Source organism: Acanthochromis polyacanthus, chromosome 2 (genome assembly GCF_021347895.1).
Source record: "Acanthochromis polyacanthus isolate Apoly-LR-REF ecotype Palm Island chromosome 2, KAUST_Apoly_ChrSc, whole genome shotgun sequence".
NCBI classification, from domain to species: Eukaryota; Metazoa; Chordata; class Actinopteri; family Pomacentridae; genus Acanthochromis; species Acanthochromis polyacanthus.
The window spans coordinates 29,767,104-29,790,430 of NC_067114.1; the positions used below are offsets into that span (position 1 = coordinate 29,767,104).

At 41.2% G+C, this 23,327-nt stretch overlaps 1 protein-coding gene across 1 annotated transcript in view; it reads left to right on the plus strand.

The window, feature by feature from the left end:
- Positions 1 to 23,327, plus strand: part of igf2bp1 (insulin-like growth factor 2 mRNA binding protein 1) — a 64,702-nt gene that overhangs the window by 34,037 nt on the left and 7,338 nt on the right. Inside the window, exons 3-14 of the mRNA XM_022200027.2 lie at positions 9,364 to 9,412; positions 12,910 to 12,961; positions 16,027 to 16,090; positions 18,640 to 18,933; positions 19,185 to 19,319; positions 19,436 to 19,558; positions 19,754 to 19,889; positions 21,456 to 21,578; positions 21,656 to 21,772; positions 22,608 to 22,682; positions 22,793 to 22,924; positions 23,059 to 23,172. Of these exons, the coding sequence (XP_022055719.1) occupies positions 9,364 to 9,412; positions 12,910 to 12,961; positions 16,027 to 16,090; positions 18,640 to 18,933; positions 19,185 to 19,319; positions 19,436 to 19,558; positions 19,754 to 19,889; positions 21,456 to 21,578; positions 21,656 to 21,772; positions 22,608 to 22,682; positions 22,793 to 22,924; positions 23,059 to 23,172 (1,414 nt within the window). The remainder of the gene's footprint in view (positions 1 to 9,363; positions 9,413 to 12,909; positions 12,962 to 16,026; positions 16,091 to 18,639; positions 18,934 to 19,184; positions 19,320 to 19,435; positions 19,559 to 19,753; positions 19,890 to 21,455; positions 21,579 to 21,655; positions 21,773 to 22,607; positions 22,683 to 22,792; positions 22,925 to 23,058; positions 23,173 to 23,327) is intronic.

Sequence of the window (23,327 nt, forward strand, 5' to 3'; positions counted from 1 at the left end):
GTTTGCTGCCCTCAGTAATTCAGTGTGGATTTGCCCTTTAAAAACACGCTGCCTCCTCTCCTTCGCAGCTCTTCTTCACACTCGTGAATTTACACATATTTACGGCTGGCAGCTCTCCTCCGCTGACTGATGCGCTCTGCTAGCTGGCACTGAATCCCTCCTCCAACTCCTGCTCCTCCATCACGTTTCCCACTTCTCCCTCACCCCCATTCCTATTCCCACCACCTCCTCTTACTCGTCTTGCTCCTTCCTTCCTCCTCCCGTCTGTGCCGTCTATTTAAAGCTCTCACACGGCTACTGTTACTTCCACTGGAACGGTCACTCCATCCTGCTGCGAGGGGAAAACTTCAGGAGGAAAGAAACTGAGAGGTGTAGGGAAGGCTGGGAAGATGGATGATAGGAGGAGACAACAGAAACACAAGACATGGTTGGGCAGAGTTGGCACCGTCTAGCAGCGCAGCGTTTCAGCACATTTGAAGGTTTTGCTTGAGCAGCATTTCCTGAAACATACGTGGCATTTAGGAGGTGCTGCAGCCAGATCGCCTGCTGAAAACAGTGGGAATAACCCACCTGTGCATCCTGTTCTAGAGGGTTTTTCACTCACAGTTTTGTCTTTACCTCACCTCAACTTCTCGATGTTGTGTCTAACAGTTCAGAGACTACAGCGATGGTTGCAGTGTTTGTTGGATGGGTAGATGAGTCTGATGATGGGTAGATGATGGGTAGATGAGTCTGATGATGGGTAGATGATGGGTAGATGAGTCTGATGATGGGTAGATGATGGGTAGATGAAGGGTCTGATGATGGGTAGATGATGGGTAGATGAAGGGTCTGATGATGGGTAGATGAGTCAAATGATGGGTAGATGATGGTGAGATGAGTGATGATGGGTAGATGAGTCTGATGATGGGTAGATGAGTCTGATGATGGGTAGATGAGTCTGATGATGGGTAGATGATGGTTTCTGGCTGGTAGCAAAGTTCGTACACGTGTTGGGTGATGGTGTTTGGTCGCCTCCATCCACTCGCTCCTCAACCATTAGCAATAAAATATTCATCTGTGATTTTATGCTGGCGAGGTACCTCTTATAAAATATTAACCCTGTGCACTTCTGCGCCGGGAGCCAGCGTTTCCTTCCTACTGGGGACATTTGAGAGCAAACTGTGTTGTAGGTAGGCTTCTCGTAATGGTAGTGGGTAATGGCTACATCACAGGCTGTATAAATATGCTTAATGTGCTTCACTGAATAGTAGTTACAGATATTTAGAGCAGTAAAAAATTCCACTTGTGCAATTATCTTTTAAAGGATGAGTTAGGTGAGATGATTGATTTTACTGCAGATGTAAGACTGCAGCCGGTTAGCTTAGCTTATCATAGAAACTGGAAACAAGGTCAACAAACGGTTAACTCAACGGTTTGTGTCAGACTTTTTGAGTTACGACTGCTTCATATGAAATTATGTTCAACCAACAGACACCACTGAGTTACCTTCCATTCGCACGTATTTTTAGTCACCTGTCCTAATTACTTGGACAAGCTGTCCAGACATGTAAAAATAGAGGGAGAAAACTACATTGTTAGGCTAATTTTATTAAGTTGCCTCAACTTAAATGTAAAAACTCTAATTTAATTTGCATGCAAAATCAAGTTGATGCAATTACCAACATTATTATGTCGACCCACCCCTTTAAAATACTGTTTTCAAGTTGCAACAAGCCTTATGTAAATCAGATAAACCTAAAATCGTAAACTGGATGTTTTATCTTGCAGCCATGCAGTTAATTAAATAGTGGGAACTGATCCTTTGAATTACTTTTAAGAATGTAGTCTGAAACAAGCCCATGTATGTTTGTATTGTCTGTACAAAAACAAAAAAGTGTGCTAAGATTTAGTTGGGCATAAACCCATACGTAAAAGCAAATTGTTGTCTTTGTGTCTTATTTTTTGTGTAGAAAAAAGCAAGAAATAGGCTAATAAGTGAACCCTAGGGCTGCTGGTTGGTGACATGTTTACTTCACAGAAATGAAACTGGATTTTATCTGACTCTGGCACTGAAGCAAAGAAGTGTAGTTCCCAAAATGTTAAACTATTCCTTTAATGTGAACATCTGTTGTGTTATTTCTGTTCTGTGGAGCTGTGACTGCTGCTTAGTCCTGAAACATGTGGATCTGAGCTGGAGAACAGGACCATGGGGGTCATTTGATGTCGTATCTTGACGACAGACGTCCAAACACCATCAGAGCCGTTTGGCAGCAGCAGATCAGCAGTGGAAATAGGAAGTTTCTTGCGGTCCATGCATCCTGTAGCGTTGACACAGCTAACCTTCACTACGGTCCTCCATGCTTTAAATAACTCCAGCAGTCACATGCGTCACTGACCACCTCCTAATGTGGCCTGAGTGAGGAGGTTTGTGTTAGGAGGTGTTTGTACAAATGTTTTCCTGCTGAATATGCCATGTTTGGACGGTAAACATGTCATCTTTAAGCTGAGGTTGTCAGGAAAAGTGGCCATCTTCAGACGTAGCAGGGCCTGTCTGGAGGAGCCTTCAGGCCATGCAGCGCTCTTTCAGTTTGTTCATCGAGTCTGCTGTGCTGATGTGTTTAGCCTGGTCTGGAGGTGCTGTGGTTCATCACCGTGTTTGTAGCTGAGGCCGCTGGAGACCCTGCAGAAGGCTTCTAATCCTCCACGCAGTGAATCTGTGGATGGAAGGCTTTGCCATGTATCGATGAGCGCTTGTGGAGCAGTCAGCTGGAACCGTTCACATGCACTTTGTTTCCTTGTTACTGGGAGTGTTTGTCTCTGAGTCGGACAGTCAGACTTCACAGCTGCATCGTCTTAACGTCTGTTTGACTGAATATGCAGCCTGTTAGCTGAAGTCAAACACAGAACTGGGTTCCCCTCTTTCCATGTGTTTGATTTGATGCAGCAGATTCCTGAAACGTTTTTTACTGAAAAATCACACGGTGGAAGTGCTTCCCTGTTGTATTTCAACTACTCCTTAACCCTCCTGTTGTCTTCATTTACAGGCACCAAAAAATATTGTTTCCTTCTTTGAAAAAAATCTAAAAATTCAGCTAAAAAAAATCCACAAATTTCTGGTAATTTGCAAAAACCTTCAGGAAGAAAATTCCAATAATTTCTTAAAACTTTCCCTAAAAAGTTTTATTTAAAAAATCCCCCAAATTTGGCAAGAAAATTCTTGCACACTCACAAAAAATGAGTAAAAATTTTCCAAAAAAAATCTAAAAAAATCTAAAGTGATTACATATATATATCGGTAAAACTTCTGATATTTTCTTAAGAACATTCACATAAAAATCAACCAAAATCCAGCGAAATCCACTGGATTTTGGTTGATTATGTGAATGTTCTTAAGAAACATTTTTAACATTTCTTTTTATCGACCAAAAAAATGTTCAAAGATTTCCTAAAAATGTTGAAAATTTCACTGTGAAAATTTATTTTTTTTCCACACTTTCAAACTTTAAACCTGCAGGACGACACGAGGGTTAAGACTTTTTCCACATATGCCTCATCAGCATCAGTCCATATTTACCTGATTTAGCCGGTAAAAACAGTAGTTAGCATCTTCCATCTGAGCTGCTGGAAAAGATGCCAGTCAGATCCATCAAACACGCCTTTTAGTGACATAGGAATTCCCACAGGAAGCAGTACGATACCGCTAAGATACACGCACACACACACACACACACACCCTGACTTTGGATGACATTCGTCTGTGTAGCTGTGAGTGCCGCCATGTTCCAGTGTGTGTTGTTGTATGAGTGTGTGTGTTTTGCGCCGCCACACTGCTGGGGACAGTTTTCATCGACGTTTGAGCTCGTAATCTTTCTGTCCCACTCACATTTAATCACATTAAAAGAAACATTGACTTTCTCACACACGTGCTTTGTCAGAAACTTTTATGTTAATGTTGTGCTCTTTAAGCTACACAACTCCAAGTAGATGAATAAATGTTAAGAGGAAACCCAGTAACATGTGCTGTGTGTGTTACTGTGCATTCATAGAGGGTAACACGATCAATAAAGTCGACTAAGCATGAAACAGAGGTCCATTCATGGCCTGCAGAGCTGAGCTAACGTCATCCTTTCATTGTTAGGAATTAGCGCTAACTAAACGTCTAAGAGCAGTGTCAGACATCCAGGTTTTCCAAAATAAAGCACAGGTATTTTAATATCCAGCTTGAAATATGAGGATTGTTTTTAGGACATTTCTGAAAATAAATTATGAGATTAAGCGGTAAAATGTGAGCTGACATTTTCGCAGTTCTTTTGCAAAACAAGTCATGAGAAAACCCCAAACGCATTATGTTTTAGTTTAAATATTATTCAGTTAATAAAGAGCTGACCTTTTTAAAGGACAGTGGACTTTTGTTAAACTGCTGCTATCAAATCTTGCTTTTCAATGTCCGAAAAGCAAATTCGCGTGAATTCTAAATGTCTAAAAAGCATGTTTTCACATATATGAAATACCTAAAAATCCCATGAGTGTATTTGTGTAAAACACTGTTCCATGTTTAAAATGAGTTTTATATGCAAAAGCCATTAAAAAGTGGGTATATTTTGTAGGATGAAATCATTCACTAGCTGTTCTCATTCAGTCATTTGATCGTGTCATTCACTGACCTTCTGTCTAAATGTCTTTAAGTACATTGCTTTAGTTGGACTAATTTAATCCATTTAACTCAGCATTAAAGGTGTTTTCTGACCTGGTCCAACCCAAAGTTGTTTGTACAGCTCCTGCTGAAGACTTTTGTAGATTGCACTCGGCTGTACACAGAAAGTAGACGGTATAAAAGTCTAATCATTTAAGTATTGCCCTGTAGAATGAAAGCTTTGAATTTTTAGCCCTGATTCCTGAAAGTTCTGCTGTGAATGTTCATCCACAAAGCATCTCTGTAGAACCTTCAGACTTCAACCCTAGACCTTCTGAATGGACTGAACAATGGCGTACGAAGCATCACCCGACCACATCTCAAGGAGGAAGCGTTGACAGTTTGAACAGCGATACTCAAAATGTGAGTGTGGGGGTGGAGGTCATTCAGATGCTGTTCAGTCAGATATCTTCTCCCACCATCACGTAGTAACAAAATGTAAAGATGTGAGCTGCTCTGATGGAGCCACTGGAAGGATACATCCTGGCAGGATTGTGTATTCTTCTCGTCATTTTGGCTCATGTTTTTGGCTATGAAAGTGTAGAAGAACGCCCTGATGCCCACGGACCCCCAGGGGCCCTCCATCTGATCTGAGGAGCTCTGACCCCTGCCCTCTGACCTCCTCCCAGAGCAAAGGCTTTCTCTCCTCCTGCTCCTCTCCTCCACCTCCTCCTTGAGGACAACCCTCTTTTTATTCTCTTGGCTTCTTTTCTTCCTTCTCCTCTTTCTCTCGGGGTCTTTGTTCTGCTGGAGGCTGGAGCTGAGCGTAGATTTAATGCCTTCACAGCTGAGGGAACCTCAACAGCTCCAGTTTTCATGTCCAGCTTCAGACATTTTCAGGCTCCATTGGCAAAGTGTTTCTATCTTTGCATATCAACAATGAGTCAGATATGAGAGTCTCAGAGCAGATCTGTTTCTGAGGACAAAGACTCACACTCACTTGTGATTTTTGGCATCCTTGTAAACGTTTGTGTACAGGAAACAAAAAAGACTATTCAATCAGGTTAGTACTAGTCAATATGAGGGGATGTTATATGCTACTAGTGTTGGGTCCGTATTGGTTTTATTTCATTTTAGTTTGGTCATTTCTTGGGTTGGTATTTTGCGGTGGACCACCCCATTTGACGATATCCAAAGCTGAAAAAGCCAAAGCCAATGTGGATCACGTTGTTTTGTTGTCCGTCCACCCACCCATCCATCTTCTTTGCCCGTCCATTCCTAACCTGTTGCCATGGTTTCCCCCAATGGCGTAGGTTGTGGGTTAGCAGGTGGCAAGGGTCGGGGTCAGAGAAGTTCAGTGATGGGGGCTGGGATGTTTGTGTGGACGGTTTGTGACAGCGTTGAAGTGGATAATGAAGAGACGATGCGTAGAAAAGGTGGAGGTTTGCTTTGAGTTGGAGGACGTTCTGGTAGATATGGTGCAGAGGATTGATCTATTTTTATGTGTGGTTAGAAGGTTTGGGGTGGAGTCAGCAAAATAGCTGATGGTCAAGCATTGATCGAGGATCAAATGACTTCTCCTTTGTTTTTTTGGAGGGGGATGGAAGACGTCAGGTATTCTAGATACACAAAAGACTATTCATCTGTGCTGAGCCTCCTGGGGGTTTTGGGTGGGGTTTAGAACGGTAGGGAGGGATGGGGGTTGGTTGTTTGAAGACACTGATGCTCAGTTGGGTGAGGTGGCTTTAAAGATGGTAACGATCCAGAGTGGTTTCCAAAGAGGGCCACAGCTGAATGCGTCAGCGCTGTCTTCAATACAAGCAGTAAAGATGGACGTTAAGAACCAGCGTTGGTGGAAATAGAAGTGTTTGATTTTAAATTGGACTTAAGTTGAGCTCAAATGAAAAGAAGAATCTTTGAGACAAATAAAGAAATGAATTCAGCAGCAATGACAAAGCTATTATTGATTAAAAAAAGTCCCTCCATCGCTTTGTGAGTAAATTAAGATGCCTTTATTATGAATGTACATGAAAATACAATGAAATTCTGTTGGACCCCGGAAAAATATGAATTATGGCAAAGAATGAAACTGAAGGAAATGACAGCAGGAAATAAAATGCACCTGAGAAACTAATTTTCACTGCAAGCACCGTGTTTTTAAGCACTTTTGTCAATGTACATCCCCTCATTAGCTTTGTAAAGTAGTTTTTATGACTTGTTTGAAACTATATCATAAAGAGGAGAAAAGAGATTTAAGTTGTGCTCTACATGCTGAATACATGTGAAAAGCTAGTTTAAGTGTATATTGTGATCCTTTGAACATAAAGAAATTTAAAAAATGCACCAGAGAAAGCATACAGTCGCAGCAAATATCTCTATCCAGGTCTGAACTAAAAAACGGTGCATGATGGACGATCCATGCCTAATGTTATGTAGGGGATTCGTCATGATTCTGCTTCCCTACTAACTCTTAATTCAGTATTTTCTCCAACGTGTTGAGTCCCGTGTCGTTGCTCGGGGTCGATGAAGACGTAAAAACCAGAGACAGAACGGAGATATTTCGTTGCTCACATCAGAATCCGTCCGGCAGCCAAGATGAAGACGTTTCTAGCGGTTTATCTGGGTTCAGAGAGATAGTGGTCCAGATGGTGGAGTAATATCAGCAACACGTCAGGGCGATGAAGGACACGTCTCTATGAGAAGCACACACAATCCCCAACTGGCTCGACATGCTCACAGATGGAGGAAATGCAGAAATGCTGCTGTCCAAAACAGTAGCTGCTTTTTAAATCCCAGGAGAGCAGCAAAAAAAAATGAGACACTGATAAAGAGAACGACTTTCAAAGTAAAATGTGTGTTTTATGAGCAGGAAATTCATTTTTATTCCAATAGACGCTTGTGTTGGTGCAGTTTTAATAAGTTCTGTTTTGGAAATGGGGTCTTCTTTTGACAGAATCTGGTTTTAATTCATGAAATTTGCACTGCTTTTTTTAAGAGTTTCAGTGGACACTTCATAGACAGAGGTAGTGAAGGTGTTGAGATGCTGCTTTTCTAGAGAAGTGACAACAAAGCTGGGAATCGGGTCAGTTTCTTACAGGCTAATGATGACACTGACACTGCAGATATGTGTCGTCCTTTCAGACAAACGCGAGCTATTAAACACTTAAAGTCTGTTTTCTGACATCTTTTCAACTTTGCATTCCAGGGTAGACTTCATTCTTTTTGACTGATTTCATAGCTTGTCAGACAAACAGATTTCCTCAAACCTGAGCCTCTTTCATGTTGAAACATCAACCTGCAGTACAGTAAAACCGGGTTTTTCTGTCGGTGTGAGCAGACACTGGATACCATCCAGCTGTAAGGGTCGGCTTACAGAAAAGACAAAGGCACTCAGACGTGTAGTTTGACTAAGAGAGGTAACCTTTAATGGTGCCAACACACAAAAAACAGGGTTTCGTGGGTTTTTTTCCAGACGTTGTGGACCTAAAATACCTGAATTTCCTTCAGCTTTTCTAAAAAATTGCAATGTTTTAAGTGTGTTTGTTGCGATGAAATTGCAGGAGACAGTGACAATTGCTAAAACGCTGCATTTTTTTCAGCTTTTAGAACACGTTTCAACATTTTAATTGATAAAATTTATTGCTAAACTAATTCTTTAACCCATTTACGCCAGCCAGCACACCACGGTGGGAAACCAGCAGCAGCCAGATTCTGGTTTAACATGAAGTGGTTGGTAGATTTAAGGCACTAAATGATCATTTACTATTGAATGAGTCATATTTGGACATATCTGTCAGTGGCTTTTAAGGTTAATTTCACACCCTGGCACATGCGTGTTCATACACACATGCTAATCTGACTTCCCTTCATTCTTTCAGAGCTCCAGCAGATCTGGATCAACAGCTTCCATCACGGTGATCTGTCTGGTCTGTGGTCTGCTCATTTCAAACGTTCTCCTGCTAGGTTTGGTGGCAGAAAAGTCGATGATTTTCGTTTGTGTTCCACCAAAATCTTGCACAGTTTAGCTCCGCGTTGGTGAAGAACATCAGATTGTTTTTCACTGTCTTCAGCAGTAATCTTTGTTGGTAAATGAGAGACATTAGAATGGGACATGTCTGCATCTTCAAACCACAAACAAGGAAGTGAATTTGGTGACGTACGTGCATTACGTTTGACTGCTATGATTGGTTTGAACTCACAGGAGATGGGACAAAATTGCCGAAAAATTGCGGTGATTGGACAAAATCGCACGGAGATTGGTTCAATTTGTGTGAATTGTTGCAACAGCGTGAAGACCTGGAGGGACTGAAAAACCTGCATGACACTTTACGTGGTTGGTCCAGTTTGTTGCTGTGATCCAGATGTGATGTTGAACAGAGCTGCAGTTACAGTAGAGAGCAGGCTAGATGTGGTTGGACTCATGTTCCAGGGTGTGTCTCTAAGTGTTCTGAACGTTGCTGGTTGAATCAGTCTGAACTGATGGAGCGCTGGAACACCGTTGTGCTTTAGCCTTCGTATCACTCTCCTCCTCTCTCCACCTGTTTGTCTCTCAGGACACGTTCTGGCTTCATTCAGCGGCCTCTTCTTCCTTTCACTCTCATCCTTGAGTTTCAACACACACCACAGGAATCCTCATGTTTGTCTGTTTTTTTTAACACTTCAAGCTTCATTTCCATGTTTGAAAAGTGTCAAACATTTGACTTTCAGTTTGCAGATTTTCTAAATTTTTCTTCTTCTTGTCTCCACAGGACCAGAAAACTGCAGATCAGAAACATTCCACCTCACCTGCAGTGGGAGGTTAGTTCCTGTTTCCTTCATCCTGCTTCTTACAGGGATCATTTACACACTCTCCTGTTGTGTGTTCACACCGCATGCAAACCACACGACAGTACCGCCAAGAACAACACCTCCTGGTAGCAGATTGTGAAGTTTGTTTGTTGTATTTTTGAATACCTTTTTGTAAATTAATAAAGCTGAACAAAGCACTAAAGCTCTACCCTACAAGTCCAACAAGGTCTTAAATGAGGGAAAATGTTAATTTGTCTGTCTAAATGTGAGGTCATTCTTGGTTAGTATTGTTTTTCTTAAAGGACTGGGATTTTACAGCCTGTTCTTTTATGTTTTTGAGTGTCCCAGTGGCCTTTTTGGGCGTCCAGCTAGCCCAAACCTTCCTCTAAAAACAAGCTACACTCAGTTTTAGTGCCGCTGTCACCACATTTAGATCAGCATGTGCTCCGCCATGTGGCTTTTTCAGGGTGTTTCTAAACTGATCATGTAAAAACACAAGCAGCTCCTAAAAAAGACTTCTACCATGTATGGTTTATGTGTAACTTCTTCCACCAGCACTGACATTCTGATGGTAAACTCCACCTCAGTAGAAAAGGAGGATTACTGAGTTCTGAAGTTTTTTATTTGACTGAACTTTTACAGATTTCTGATGCAAACATTGAGAAGAAGAGACATTTTAGACGTGCATCGTCTTTCTGGTGTTCATTTTTATCTCCTCATGTTCTGTTGAATCCAGAGCAGCCTCAATGTGTGCAGAAATATCAGTTTGAGAAGAGTAATAAGACTTTTAATGCAGACTTCACCGACATGTTTTTGTTCTGCAGCATTCTGTCTCTAAGACAAAGAGTTGATTTCTGAGTTGAGCAGAGTTTCTCTCGTTAAAGATGAAGAGGTAATTCCTCATGTGGATGCTTTGCTTGGATGTCCCTGATAACGGGAAATTTGGATGTTAAAGCTCCTAATTCCACCCAATCTGTCCTCACTGCAGATATTTGCAACCCTGGAGGCGTGTGTTTGTGTGTGCATGTGGTGTTTGTGGTCAGATTTGTCTGTAGTGGTGAATGAGGGACTGAGAACCACAGATCTAGGTGCAGATATAATTAATGCCTAAAAACAAAAACCTCTTGTGGTCGAAGCTGCAGATTTCTGCTGACAGATTATTCTTCTGGGAGTTTAGAATAGAACTGAATATTAACTGAGAGTCATTGATCAACATATAAGCTCTAAACTATTGATTATCAGCCTCTAATTGCTGCAGTTATGTTGTTTCATCTGGATCTACAGTAGCAGCTATTGTAACATGAAAAAAAATGATCACCTGGATGCCCACAGCGAGCACAAGGGGCTGATCTCTGACAGTTCATACAGAGATACAGTCTGAAGAGCTGCTGGGTAGACAGTGATGAAACCACAATGATTCAGAGATAACGACATGAAAACAGAACGGAACATTTCCAAAATGAAAATGAATTTTCTGTTGCTCACCTACTCAGTTAGTTGATCTTTTAATTAAGTGATTACCAGTAATCCTTCCTGTCCAGATAACAGGCCATCACAGAGATTTACTGAAGCAAATTCAATCACAGATTTCAATTTAATCCCATAATTGGATTATCATATATCATAGATTTTCTAATAGGGTTGAAGGTAAATTATGGGGCACCAGAAACGCCCCAAAATACTCCAAAAATCACAGAATGAACACACAGAACACAATGAAAGTAATGTTTCAGGAGAAAACCACCTCTTTCTTTCTCTCTCTTCTGGTGCATTTCTCTAAATCTTTATCCTTCGCTTTAATGTGTAAACTGAAAGCAGAGGATGGATGCTTTCATTCAGCTGTGTGGTATCTGCTCACCATCATTGTTTAGGAGGGTGTGGCACCGCCGGCCTCCCCTCTGTCTGGATCTGAATGTTCCATGTTCTCCCCGTCGCTCTCATCCTGCTGTCTCTGTCCACACGAGGGCGACGTCTCTCCGCAGAACTGAATGAAGCTTTTCACTAACAGCCTCTCCACACAGAGGAGGGAACTGTACGACTTTACACGACTCTCCGTTAGCCAGTTCAGTGTCCAGAAGATGAAAGCTTTTTGGATAACATTTGTATTATGATCAAGAAAATATGCATAACTGTAAGCTGCAGAAGAAATAATCTGGGATTTTTGTATTTTAGTAGAAACATTTCAGAGAAAAAAATCTTTTCCAGCTTTCATCTTATTTTATTTTGAACACACGAGCAAAATAACACCTTTAAAGTTGTAACCTGCATGCCATAAATCAGCCTCATCCTGGGGTTTTATCTGGACTCCTGCTGCCAAAAAGAATAAAAACATAAATCTGGAAAACTTCAAATGTTCCCTGAGATCTCTGGAGTTGGTAAAGAAAACTTTATTTGTCCTCGGGGGGGAAATTAAAAAGGCACATAGAGCAGGCAGGGCAACAGTGATGAAAGAAACTGAGTAAAAATACAAAAAAATTAGAGATAAGTAGCATAAATAAACAAATAAGGAAATGTAGAACAAGTAGCTAATATAATAAGAACAAAAATAAAATGAAAAGAAAGGGGGAAAAATAGAAACACAACTTAGTAACATACTAATGTACATACAAATGAACAATAGGTGCAATATGGCAGTGAGGTAGATAGAAACTGCAGAATACAAAACGAAGAGTTCGTGCTGAATAATGAGAGATCAAAGTAATAAATTACACCTGAGTGTCAGAGTACGAACAAACATTTAAAGCATGACTAGAAAGTAGTAAAAAACTATTCATTCAGTTTAGTTTCCCTTTTTTCCCGCTTAATTGATTTTACAATAATAATGCTGCATACAAATACAATATGTTCAGATATTCACGTCAGCAGTTCCTGGAGATATTTGTGGTTTCAAAGAAATACAAAATGCTTTAAAAAATGTGATTTACCCGAATAAAAAACATACTGAGTAAAATGTGATTTAAAATAAACTCATGAAGCAGTTTAAGATTGAATCCTTCTGTTTTACTGACGGCTCCAGGTCTGATCATTCCTGAGAAGTCACTAAATAAATGTCTCACATCTGGAAAGAGAGCTGACTTCTTTAGAACATTTTTCCAGACTCAGTTTGTAGACTAACTTTGGATCTCAGGAATGTGGGATTAAATTCCACATTCTGTGCATATTCTGTCTCTCTCATGAACAAATATTAATTAAAGAAACTGTTTTTGATTGAACTCTGCAGTATTTAAGGGTGTGAAATAAACTGAGGTTTTTCTTCATGTGCACATAATTAGAACATTTTAAATATGTTTCTAAAGATCAACCTGAGAGTCATTCTTGTCAGGCTTCGTTTCTTTTAAGGCCTTAGTTGAATATGAACTACGCTAAGCTGCTCACAGGCTTCTCCTGTTTCTCTGTACACTTAGGTGTATTTCCTGCCATCATACATGGACCTCCACAGTTTTAATCTGTCGATCCATCTATCTATTAATGTGAATTGACAGTTTTCTTTCCTGTTTCTGTTCCAGGTGCTGGATGGTCTGCTGGCTCAGTGTGGAACCGTAGAAAACTGTGAACAAGGTGAGACTGAGCTGTTTCAGTCCAGCTTTAACTGGTTTTTGTTTGGGTTTTGTCGTCTGTCATCCCATAGATGTGGTTTTCTGGATTAAAAGGGACGCATAGGATAACATCTTTCCCTATTGTTTAGTGTCGTGGCTCTGACATGGAGCTTTGCTGCCACCAAGTGGCAGCCGGTTGGTAACTGCTACTACGGTGTCGAAGTTAGAAGTCGACTCTGGATTCATTGAATGAACATCTTAAAAGCGGTCGTGAACACAGAAGAAAAATAACGGTGATTTCCAGCTGGTGAAAGAGGTGACAGGATGGAGGAGCAGCATTCAGCCAGCGACTGCTTTTCAACAGAAATGAGGTGTTTTAGTGCCACAGACCCGAAAATATTCACTTAACCTCTGACAAAACAAAGTTAAATGATATATTATAATAATCAGGAAGCTGATTTTAACCTAAGCTGGTTATATATCTGTTGTTTAATTATCAAAGTAGCTGATCGTTATGGCTTTGTCGACCGGATAATTGATGAATCAGTGAATTATTGTAGTTCTGTAACGAAGTAGACAAAGTAGGAAGTCTGTTTTATGAAGGATAAGTTGGCTCACACAAATTTGCTAAATTATTATATATATAATGTATAATATTATTAATTAACAGATGATCAGTCACTAAACAGATTTATATCGCTCATTTTGCCCTCAGTTCAAATAGTCCTCACAGAATAAACGTGTCCTCCAACATGGTTTCCAGAGATTGAAACATTCTCAGTAGTAGTTCAGACTCAGCAGTCAGAGGAGGCTTTTTGTTATCGTTTTATGATTACTGCTGTGTCTCCTCGATTCACATCCCTCTGTTACATCTGAGCTCCTCCCAGAAAGGAAGTGAAGTTGGGATACACCAGTGTTTCCTAGCTCTGGTCTCTTCTCTCCTCATCTTAACGAGGTGCATTTAAGGGATCTGAGGTCCTCCAGGAGGAGGGAGGATGGAAGGAAGCAGGAGTTATTAAAATGAAAAGCAGCTAATGTGTGGATCACATGCTGAAGTAGAACTTCACATGGAAAGAAACAGGCTGAGGTGTTTGAAGCGTCACTGTGGAGGTCCTCTGTAGTCCAGAATTCAAACGTGCTGACGGTATCACATATCACTGCTAGAAGCATCCCAGAACGGATAGCGGATGGATATTAATCTCTGATTCAATCTGAGCCTCCACCAGACTGTACGCTATCGATCCAGGAACCTCTGAGAATATGATGGAAAGGAGAAGCTGTTCTATGTTGATCATCAGCCTTGGGGTTCACATATCTAGCTCTAACCTACATTCAGTGATAAATTAACATGGTAGATAGTGTCTGACCCGACTTTAGGACAAACTGAGAAGCATTTATAGACTGAGCTGCTGTGGAATAGCAGCTGATGTGCTCATGTCAAGAGGACAAGAAGTGACTTCAAGATGCTGACAAGTTCAGCTCCAAAGTTAAAATACAGAACGACGTAACGTCAGCCGAGCCTTCAGAACGGCAGCATCAGATTAGTGATCTGACATGGGGTAAATGAATGTTTTAGAAAGCAATCATTTGAACAGCTGTGACACATGTCTGTACCGATCAAAACATTCACATTGTTTGCACATTACAGCTGAGAAAATCAGACCAAGGATTACTAAAGTACTCTGATGGGATCTCACTCCATTACAGATGAAGGACCTGCATTTAAAGTCCTACTTATGTACAGTTGTGCTCATAAGTTTACTTACCCTGGCAGAATTTGTAAAATGTGCTCCATTCTTAAATGAAAACATGAATGATCAGAGCAAATACTATTGCATGAGAATAAATAGCTTTGTCTGAACACCAGCCCAAAATGAAAGAAAATGTTTCCATTAACAAACATATTTGCTAAAAAATAAAGGACAATATTTCACAAATTTTGCCAGCATATGTAAACATATGAGCACAACTGTAAATAAAACATCCTCAGTGAAACCTGCTGAAGCAGCAAATGTTAATAAACTGATGCATTAATCAGCAGCATTTTACTGGTAAACGTTATCCATTTATCTGCTTTAGTCCAGTAGTTTAGTGAGGCTGCATCTGTCCAAATGGTTTCATTACTGAGGGCTGAAAGAAGAACAAATTAGTTTATATACAGTCAAGCCTGAGATCATTCATACCCCTCGCAAATTTTGACTTAGTTACTTTTGTTCAAGCAGGACTTTTTTTGTTTTTTATTCTAAATGTAACAGATGTTTCCCAAAATATAATAAGATGATGTACAAGAGGCATCACTGTGGAAAAATAATTTCTCAGCTTTTATTTACATTTAAAAGTAACTTTAAGTCAAAATTTGCTAGGGGTCTGAATCATTTCAGGCTTGACTGTACATGTTATTTTTAATGTAAAATGTTATTGGTGCACAGTGGATCAGCGGTCAGTACTGTCGCCTTGCAGCTAAACATCAACGGTTTGCATCCTGGCCTTCCTGGGATGTTTAAGCGGTGTATAGATAATGGATGGATAAAATGTTAATGTTTTAATGTGTACCTCTGCATTTATATAAATTTAATGGGCTAAAAATATCTAAAGCTGAAATCACTGTTTGTTGAAGGTGCAGGATGGTTAGCAGCCACTGCTTTAATCTGGAATAATTTGTTGTGTTTTGTTTGATTTTCTTACATGAAATTTTAGTCTGAAAAAATTCAGAATTTTTCTTGTGAGAATAAACAGTTTATGCATTTTTACAAACATCTAATATGGAGATTTAAACTCTCTGTAGGCCTGTAGACGTTCAGCAACCTGGAAGCTCTCCAATCATACTTGTGGCCACGACTAATACCGCGATGAATGATTAATTTATTACTCTGTAAACAACAGCCCAGTTTCTGATGAAAAGCTCAAACACTCTGGTGTCTGAGTGAAACATGACTCTGATTTCCCTTCAACTATAACAGGAGCAGAATTTAATGTGGACTGAGCACCATCACAGACAGCAGCACACTTCAACTGTTTCTAAACATCCAGCTATCCTATCTGATGCTTTAATAAATGTATTTACGGTCTGTCTCTGTTGTCTTTCAGTGAACACAGACAGTGAGACTGCAGTGGTTAACGTTACGTATGCATCCCGGGAGCACGCCAGGCAGTAAGTTCCTCTGTCCCCCTAACATCTACAAGAACTTTTTTAATTGATTCTCCATCTTCAGAGTGTGATGTTTGATAGTTTACTAACTTCATAAAGCAGCTGATCAAAATTACATCATAAAAATAAGATGTTTTGAACTGTTTTTTTACTATTGGGTCATTCCATATCATTTCAACCAGTGGTCCCCACCTGACCCTCTCAGAGTTTGCTAAGTTTTTACATACATTTAGAACATTAAATATGATGGGAAAATCCAAAATGTGAATGCTTTATTGTCATTAGTTTCAAAGTTATGGCCATTTGAAGTAGGTAGGGGGTACCCTATTATTGCAGCCAAAATTAAGACTTGAAATTTTCGACCATTTTCAGACTTCTATTACGTCTGAACAACAAAAGATAGAGATCTGAAATTTTCAGAATCATTTCACGGTGACCTATAGTCCTCAGAAATGTGAAAATATCTACTTTATATTTATAATTGCATGTTACAGAGAATGACAAAGTTGCAATTTTATCCATCAGGAACTTCTAAACTGCTACATTTGGCCACCCATTACACAAAAACTAATCATCATATCCATTAGAGATTTTATGTGGTATAATTTGGCTATCTAAGGATTGGATCTGTGTAAAATGAAGGTGCTATGGTATGTAATGCATGAAATATGAACAGCTAAAGATCAAAAATATCTGTCCGACCTTCGGATTCAAAGGTCAATATCAGCATGTGGGATAGGTGGTATCAAAAAATAAAAGACATCATGTGAAATTACAGGAATTTCCCTAAATTTTGACACCAAGCACAACTTGCTTCTATAAAGCCTTCTATGTTTAATGCTCTGTTCAGTCCCTCAAAGGAAACCAGAGAAGTTGATTCTCTGCAGCAGCTCTGCCATCTAGTGGGCTTTACTGAGAACTGCCAGTAGGATTCGATGTTTTGACTGTTGATAGTGGAAGAAGCCCTGCCTTCTTTTAAGTAAAAGTAGAAATAAAACCAGCAACATATGACAAGTTTAAGTCCTGCGTTATTTTTACTAAAAAAGGAGGTAAAAATGTTTTAGCAGGTAATGATCCTATCATAGTGTTCGTACTGTTACTGAATAAACACATGCTGGGACCGAGTCTAGATGCTGTTATGCTGGGATGTTGTTGAATCTAAAACAGTATTTACTATTTTAAAGTGCTGTATTTTTTATATCACAGTGTTGATTTTCAAAATAAACTACAAACAAAAGGTAAATGTAGAGTTATTCTCCTTTAACCTCTATAGCACTACACTCTTTAGTTCTTCTTTTTTTTAAAAAAAAGTTCTACCCAAAAACACTCATAAATTCAGTCAGTACAGCTCCACATCTGTAAGGTCAAAATGAGAAACTATGGGCTCTGTGTATCAGAAACACAAGTCCCCTTATTCATAGGACCAGTTCAGATTTAAGAGTTAATAATTTACTTACAGCTTGATCAAAACTGTAAATTATAACACTGAGTAAATAAATGCTAACGTCTATAGAACCTGAATGAAAATTTCTTAACTGCTGGAACAGAAATGAAGCTCAGCGATGTTCAGTCTGTTATTGAAGTATTAGGCATGACTTCACAAGAAGAGCGACATTCTGCAACCTTTGAAAAATGTGTTTTTAATAACGGAGCGGTTTGGATGATAGCATCTCACTTATTATGTGTTGTATGTCCTTCTCATTTCTCTTCCTTTAATGCATTTCTCAGCTGACCTCTGTTCTCAGTGTTGTCACAGCCTCTGCTGCTGTATTTCATTAATTACTTGTAATCAGTGCAATGATTCTTAGTGCAGTAGACATTAACAAAGCTGGACAGATGCCTTCATGCATAAAAAGCATGAATTTCTCATCAACGGCACCTAAACATGAATATTCAAATACTTTAGATCAGGACTGTCCAACATGAGGCCCGTGGTCCAAAAGTGGTCCTCCAGAGGGTCCAATCCGGCCCTCAAAGTGTAAAAATTCCAGAGAAGACATTAACTGCAGATTGAAAATTATAATTTTTTTGTCTTGTTTGTTCATTTTATTGTTGCTTTTTTATCAATTTTTTTTGTCATTTGTTGTGTTTTGTTTCATGCTGTTTATCTCATTTCTGTAGTATTTTGGCTTGTTTTTGTTGTTTTTTGTCTTTTTTTTGTTTGACTTTTGTCGAGTCAAACCCAGTGTCATTCAGTTCCAGGTGACTAAATGTTGTGTTCCTTTGTAGACACTCTGTGATCTGGAAGTTGTAATGTGGAAATGATAAACTGAGGATGAATGTTGATGAAACTGAACTTATTTTCTTAAGAAATTTCAGGTTGTTCATGATGTTTAGTAAAAAGATCATTCGTTAGATGCGAACATTTTCAGGATGTTCTTTTTGGCACTAAAACAAAAAGAACCATTAGCAGTTGTGGTTATTTGTAGGTTATCATGCTGTGGTTTTACTGGTCCGGTTCACTGGAGATCGAGCTGAATGTGGAACCTGAACTAGATGCCTTTGATGGACTGTAGGGATGCCAGCTCATATCTGTGAATGTGTCTGTCCAGAGCGATCCAGAAGCTGAATGGATACCAGTTTGAGAACCACGCCCTGCGCGTCTCCTACATCCCTGACGAAACCTCTGAGCTGGAGGGAGGCCAGCGGGGGCCCGATAACGGCCGGCGCCCTGGATACGGGCCCCGCGGAGGCCCCCGTGGAGGCTCCCCCAGCTCTGGGATGCCCTCCAAGCCTCCACATGTGGACATCCCCCTGAGACTGCTGGTGCCCACGCAGTACGTTGGAGCCATCATCGGCAAGGAGGGGGCCACCATCCGGAACATCACCAAGCAGACGCAGAGCAAGTGAGGGACCCTTCCTTTCTGTTTTAATTACATATATGAGAGAACTGTGTTGCTTGTCGTTTTAATGAGTATTTAAACTACGCCTTTCTGTCTCCATACATCAAATGAAAACACACTGGAATTGTGGTCATTTGGTTTGTAAACTAGCATGTAGACCGTATTGAAGTATTTCCATGTGAACTGCTAAAGTGAGCTCAGGAAGCTCTGAACTATTAGACATATCTTTAATCTGACCTTTCCCTTCATTGCAGGGTTGACGTGCATCGTAAGGAGAACGCCGGCGCTGCAGAGAAGCCCATCAGCATCCACTCCACCGCTGAGGGCTGCTCCTCCGCCTGCCGGATGATCCTGGAGATCATGCAACAGGAAGCTAAAGACACCAAGACGTACGTTTTAGACAAGGATCCAGCGTGTTGGCTGCGTAGCATAACTTGATTCTGGACTGTTAGCCCAACAGAGGCTACACAAACGTCTAGAAATGAGCAGATCTTTCTGTTTGCAGTGCTGATGAGGTTCCCCTGAAGATTCTGGCTCACAACAACTTTGTGGGACGCCTGATCGGAAAGGAGGGACGCAACCTGAAGAAAGTCGAGCAAGATACAGACACCAAGATCACCATCTCCCCGTAAGACTCACAATTGCTTTCACAGACCACATTTAAGCAGTGATGTAGGTTAGGGGGATCATTTGTTAACTCCATAATGCATGTACACCAGTTTTCAGCATGCTCAGATCTACTGGGAAGCTTCCATATTTTTAAATGACCCCATCATTCATTTGTTATATATAAAACCAACCCCTCCGTGTGTGCTGTGTGCAGTCTACAGGACCTGACGCTGTATAACCCAGAGAGAACCATCACAGTTAAAGGATCCATTGAAGCTTGCTGCCTGGCCGAGGTGGAGATCATGAAGAAGATCAGAGAGGCTTACGAGAACGACATCGCAGCAATGAATGTGAGTCTGAACACACACACACACACACACACACACACACACACACACACACACACACACACACACACACACACACACACACACACACACACACACACACACACACACCCCCACCCCACATGAACACTGTGATCCCTGGCATGTCATATACTCCTGTACATAACTATCACTGTGTAATAGGATCTGGTTTATTTTAAACAAAGCACTAATGTCAAGCAGAATATTCCACAAAAAGAAGTTCTTTAGGTTCCAAATGATCAAGTAATGGATATAAAGACAAAAAGTATTTGGTCACCCAATAGCAGCTTCACTAAAAAATACATGAGCTTCAAGGAACTTTTGTTAACTGGTTTAAAAGAGCATCAGATTCCTTCGAAGCCACGCTCTGTAGAAACAGGAGAATAAATCCTGAACTGGTTAGTAGGATTGCCTCTAACGATGCATCGTCTGAGCACGACACGTCATCAAAAGTGGAAGTGAGCCCGCAATGCAACAGAAATCAGCGTCTGACCGTAGCGTGGAACACCGACGGACGTGTGCGCTGCATCGTGCATGTATTATGTATGCACGATGCAGCGCGGACGTCTGCGATCTATCGTAAGCGCGGATGTCAGCGTTTACTATACAGCTGTATCTAAACGCGGACATCCGCGCTGCATCGTGCATACATAATATAAGCACGATGCAGCACAGATGTCCGTCCATTTTCCGCGCTCCGGTCAGACGCTGATTTCTGTTGCATTGCGGGCTCACTTCCGCTTTTGATGACGTGTCGTGCTCAGACGATGCATCGTTAGAGGCAATCCTACTGGTTAGTGGAACATCTGTCATAAAATCTTGTTGGGTTCTCCATCCTAACTTTTGCTGGCCAGACTGCATTTCTGAAAAAATGCTGCATTTAGTGGGCTGATCTGGCCCTCTTGCTGCTGATCTGGGCTGATCTGGCCCTCTAGCTGCTGATCTGGGCTCATCTGGCCCTCTAGCTGCTGATCTGGGCTGATCTGGCCCTCTAGCTGCTGATCTGGCCCTCTAGCTGCTGATCTGGGCTGATCTGGCCCTCTAGCTGCTGATCTGGGCCTCGAGCTGCTGATCTGGGCTCATCTGGCCCTCTAGCTGCTGATCTGGCCCTCTAGCTGCTGATCTGGGCTCATCTGGCCCTCTAGCTGCTGATCTGGGCCTCGAGCTGCTGATCTGGGCTCATCTGGCCCTCTAGCTGCTGATCTGGGCCTCTAGCTGCTGATCTGGCCCTCTAGCTGCTGATCTGGGCCTCGAGCTGCTGATCTGGGCTCATCTGGCCCTCTCGCTGCTGATCTGGGCTGATCTAGACGCTGATCAGGTTGGCTGGGCCTTTCTACCATCTCCACTGATTGTGAGGTAGCTGCAGGCGCTCCTGGCCACTCCCACTGGGCGTAACCTGTGAGAACAAGGAAGAAAACAGAAAAACACTCCCCTACCTACTTACATACACACCACACCATGGAACCTAACAACTGTTATTGTCTGTTCAGCGTAAGAACACTTCTATATTGCCTCGTGGTTTTTAACCTGCTTTCTCCTTCTCTGCAGCAACAGACCCACCTGATCCCTGGACTGAACCTGGGTGCTCTGGGCCTCTTCCCCTCTTCCTCCAATCTGCCCCCGCCGCCTCCTGGAAATGCTGCTGGTGGAGCTCCCTACGGCTGCTTTGGGGTAAGAACGTCCACTCTGAGGTAACACCAGGGGTAACACCACGGTGATGTAATGAAATGACCTCTGCTGTGGCTCAGGCTCCGGAGCAGGAGACGGTCCACGTCTACATCCCAGCTCAGGCAGTGGGAGCCATCATTGGGAAGAAGGGACAGCACATCAAACAGCTGAGCCGCTTCGCTGGAGCCTCCATCAAGGTCTGCTGGATGGCAAAAAATATCAGTTAGAAATAGATTTGAAGATGTTACTGGTCACTTTTAAAACTCAAGCTTACGATCTATTGTCCCGATATGATCCTGCTGGCAGCTTTAGATCCTCAGATGGATCCTTCTGGTTGTTCCAAAGTCGAGGTTTGAGCGTTCTCCATCAGGACCTCCACTTTGGAACCACCTGCAGAGTCAGGAACTTCTTTTGAATCACTTCTTAAAACCCACTTTTACAGACTTGCTTTTATGTGAGGTTTACTTTCAGCTTTAATTAGTTCTGATGTTTTATTCTGTATTATGTCCTGTTAATTTTAGATGTTCTCTCTGGTTTTATTGGACTTTTAGCTGCCTGGTTCTTTGGTGTGATTCTCTATTTTTTTTTTTTAACTTTTTTAATCTTCAGTCTTGTTCTTTAATTTTCAAACTGCCGAGTTCAATTGTTTGAGTTGTGTGCTAATCTCACTAATTATTAATTTAACTTGTTGTTGTTTTTACTATTTATTTTTACTCACTGCTCTGATTTGTCTCCTATAGCTTGTCTATTGCCTGTGCTGAATGTTTTAACTGTCAAAGCATTTTCTGTCCTTAAGACTGCTATAGAAATAAAGTTATGATTATTATAAAAAAAGCACATTATAGAGAGATCTTTTGAATGTTTTTCGTGCTGAAAACATTTAATTTATATGAAATTTTCAGCACAAGATATGCAGTTATAACCTTCTCCTGTTAGTTGGTTCAGGAATGTTCCAAATGGGGTCAAATCCTTTTATTGGCCTTTCATTTTATTTTTGTAAAATAAGTCGTATATTTCTCCCCTCTCCTCCAGATCGCTCCAGCTGAAGCTCCTGACTCTAAAATGAGGATGGTGATCGTGACAGGACCACCTGAGGCTCAGTTTAAGGTAAACTCTAAGAAAACTAGCAGCTGATTGACGTTTATCTAATTTATCTCTCATCGAGTCTTTAGGGGCTCTTGCTCGTTAAATTATTGACCTCGTTCTGCGTCCTCCAGGCTCAGGGCAGAATCTATGGCAAACTGAAAGAGGAGAACTTCTTTGGACCCAAAGAGGAGGTCAAACTGGAGACTCACATCAAGATGGCTGCTGCTGCTGCAGGAAGAGTCATCGGCAAAGGAGGCAAGACGGTGAGTCACGACGAGCAAACACCTCAGTACCATTTTCTGTCACACGCTGTCCTCTTTAACACACACTTCTTCAGCTAAACCTGTAATGTCAGGTCTCTGATGCCTCCTAAAGACGCCGTGCTTTGTGTCTCCAGGTGAATGAGCTGCAGAACCTGACAGCAGCTGAGGTGGTGGTCCCCAGAGAACAGACGCCTGACGAGAACGACCAGGTCATCGTCAAGATCAACGGACATTTCTACGCCAGCCAGGTACACCTCCTCCTACACATCTATGTTTCCTCACTACGATGTAAAAATGTGCACGTTCCTGATTCCTACCAGCATGAAATAAAACAGAAAAGAAAAAAGAATGGCATGTAGCTGGTGTTAGCATGGTATCGTCTGATTTACATGCTGAATTAACA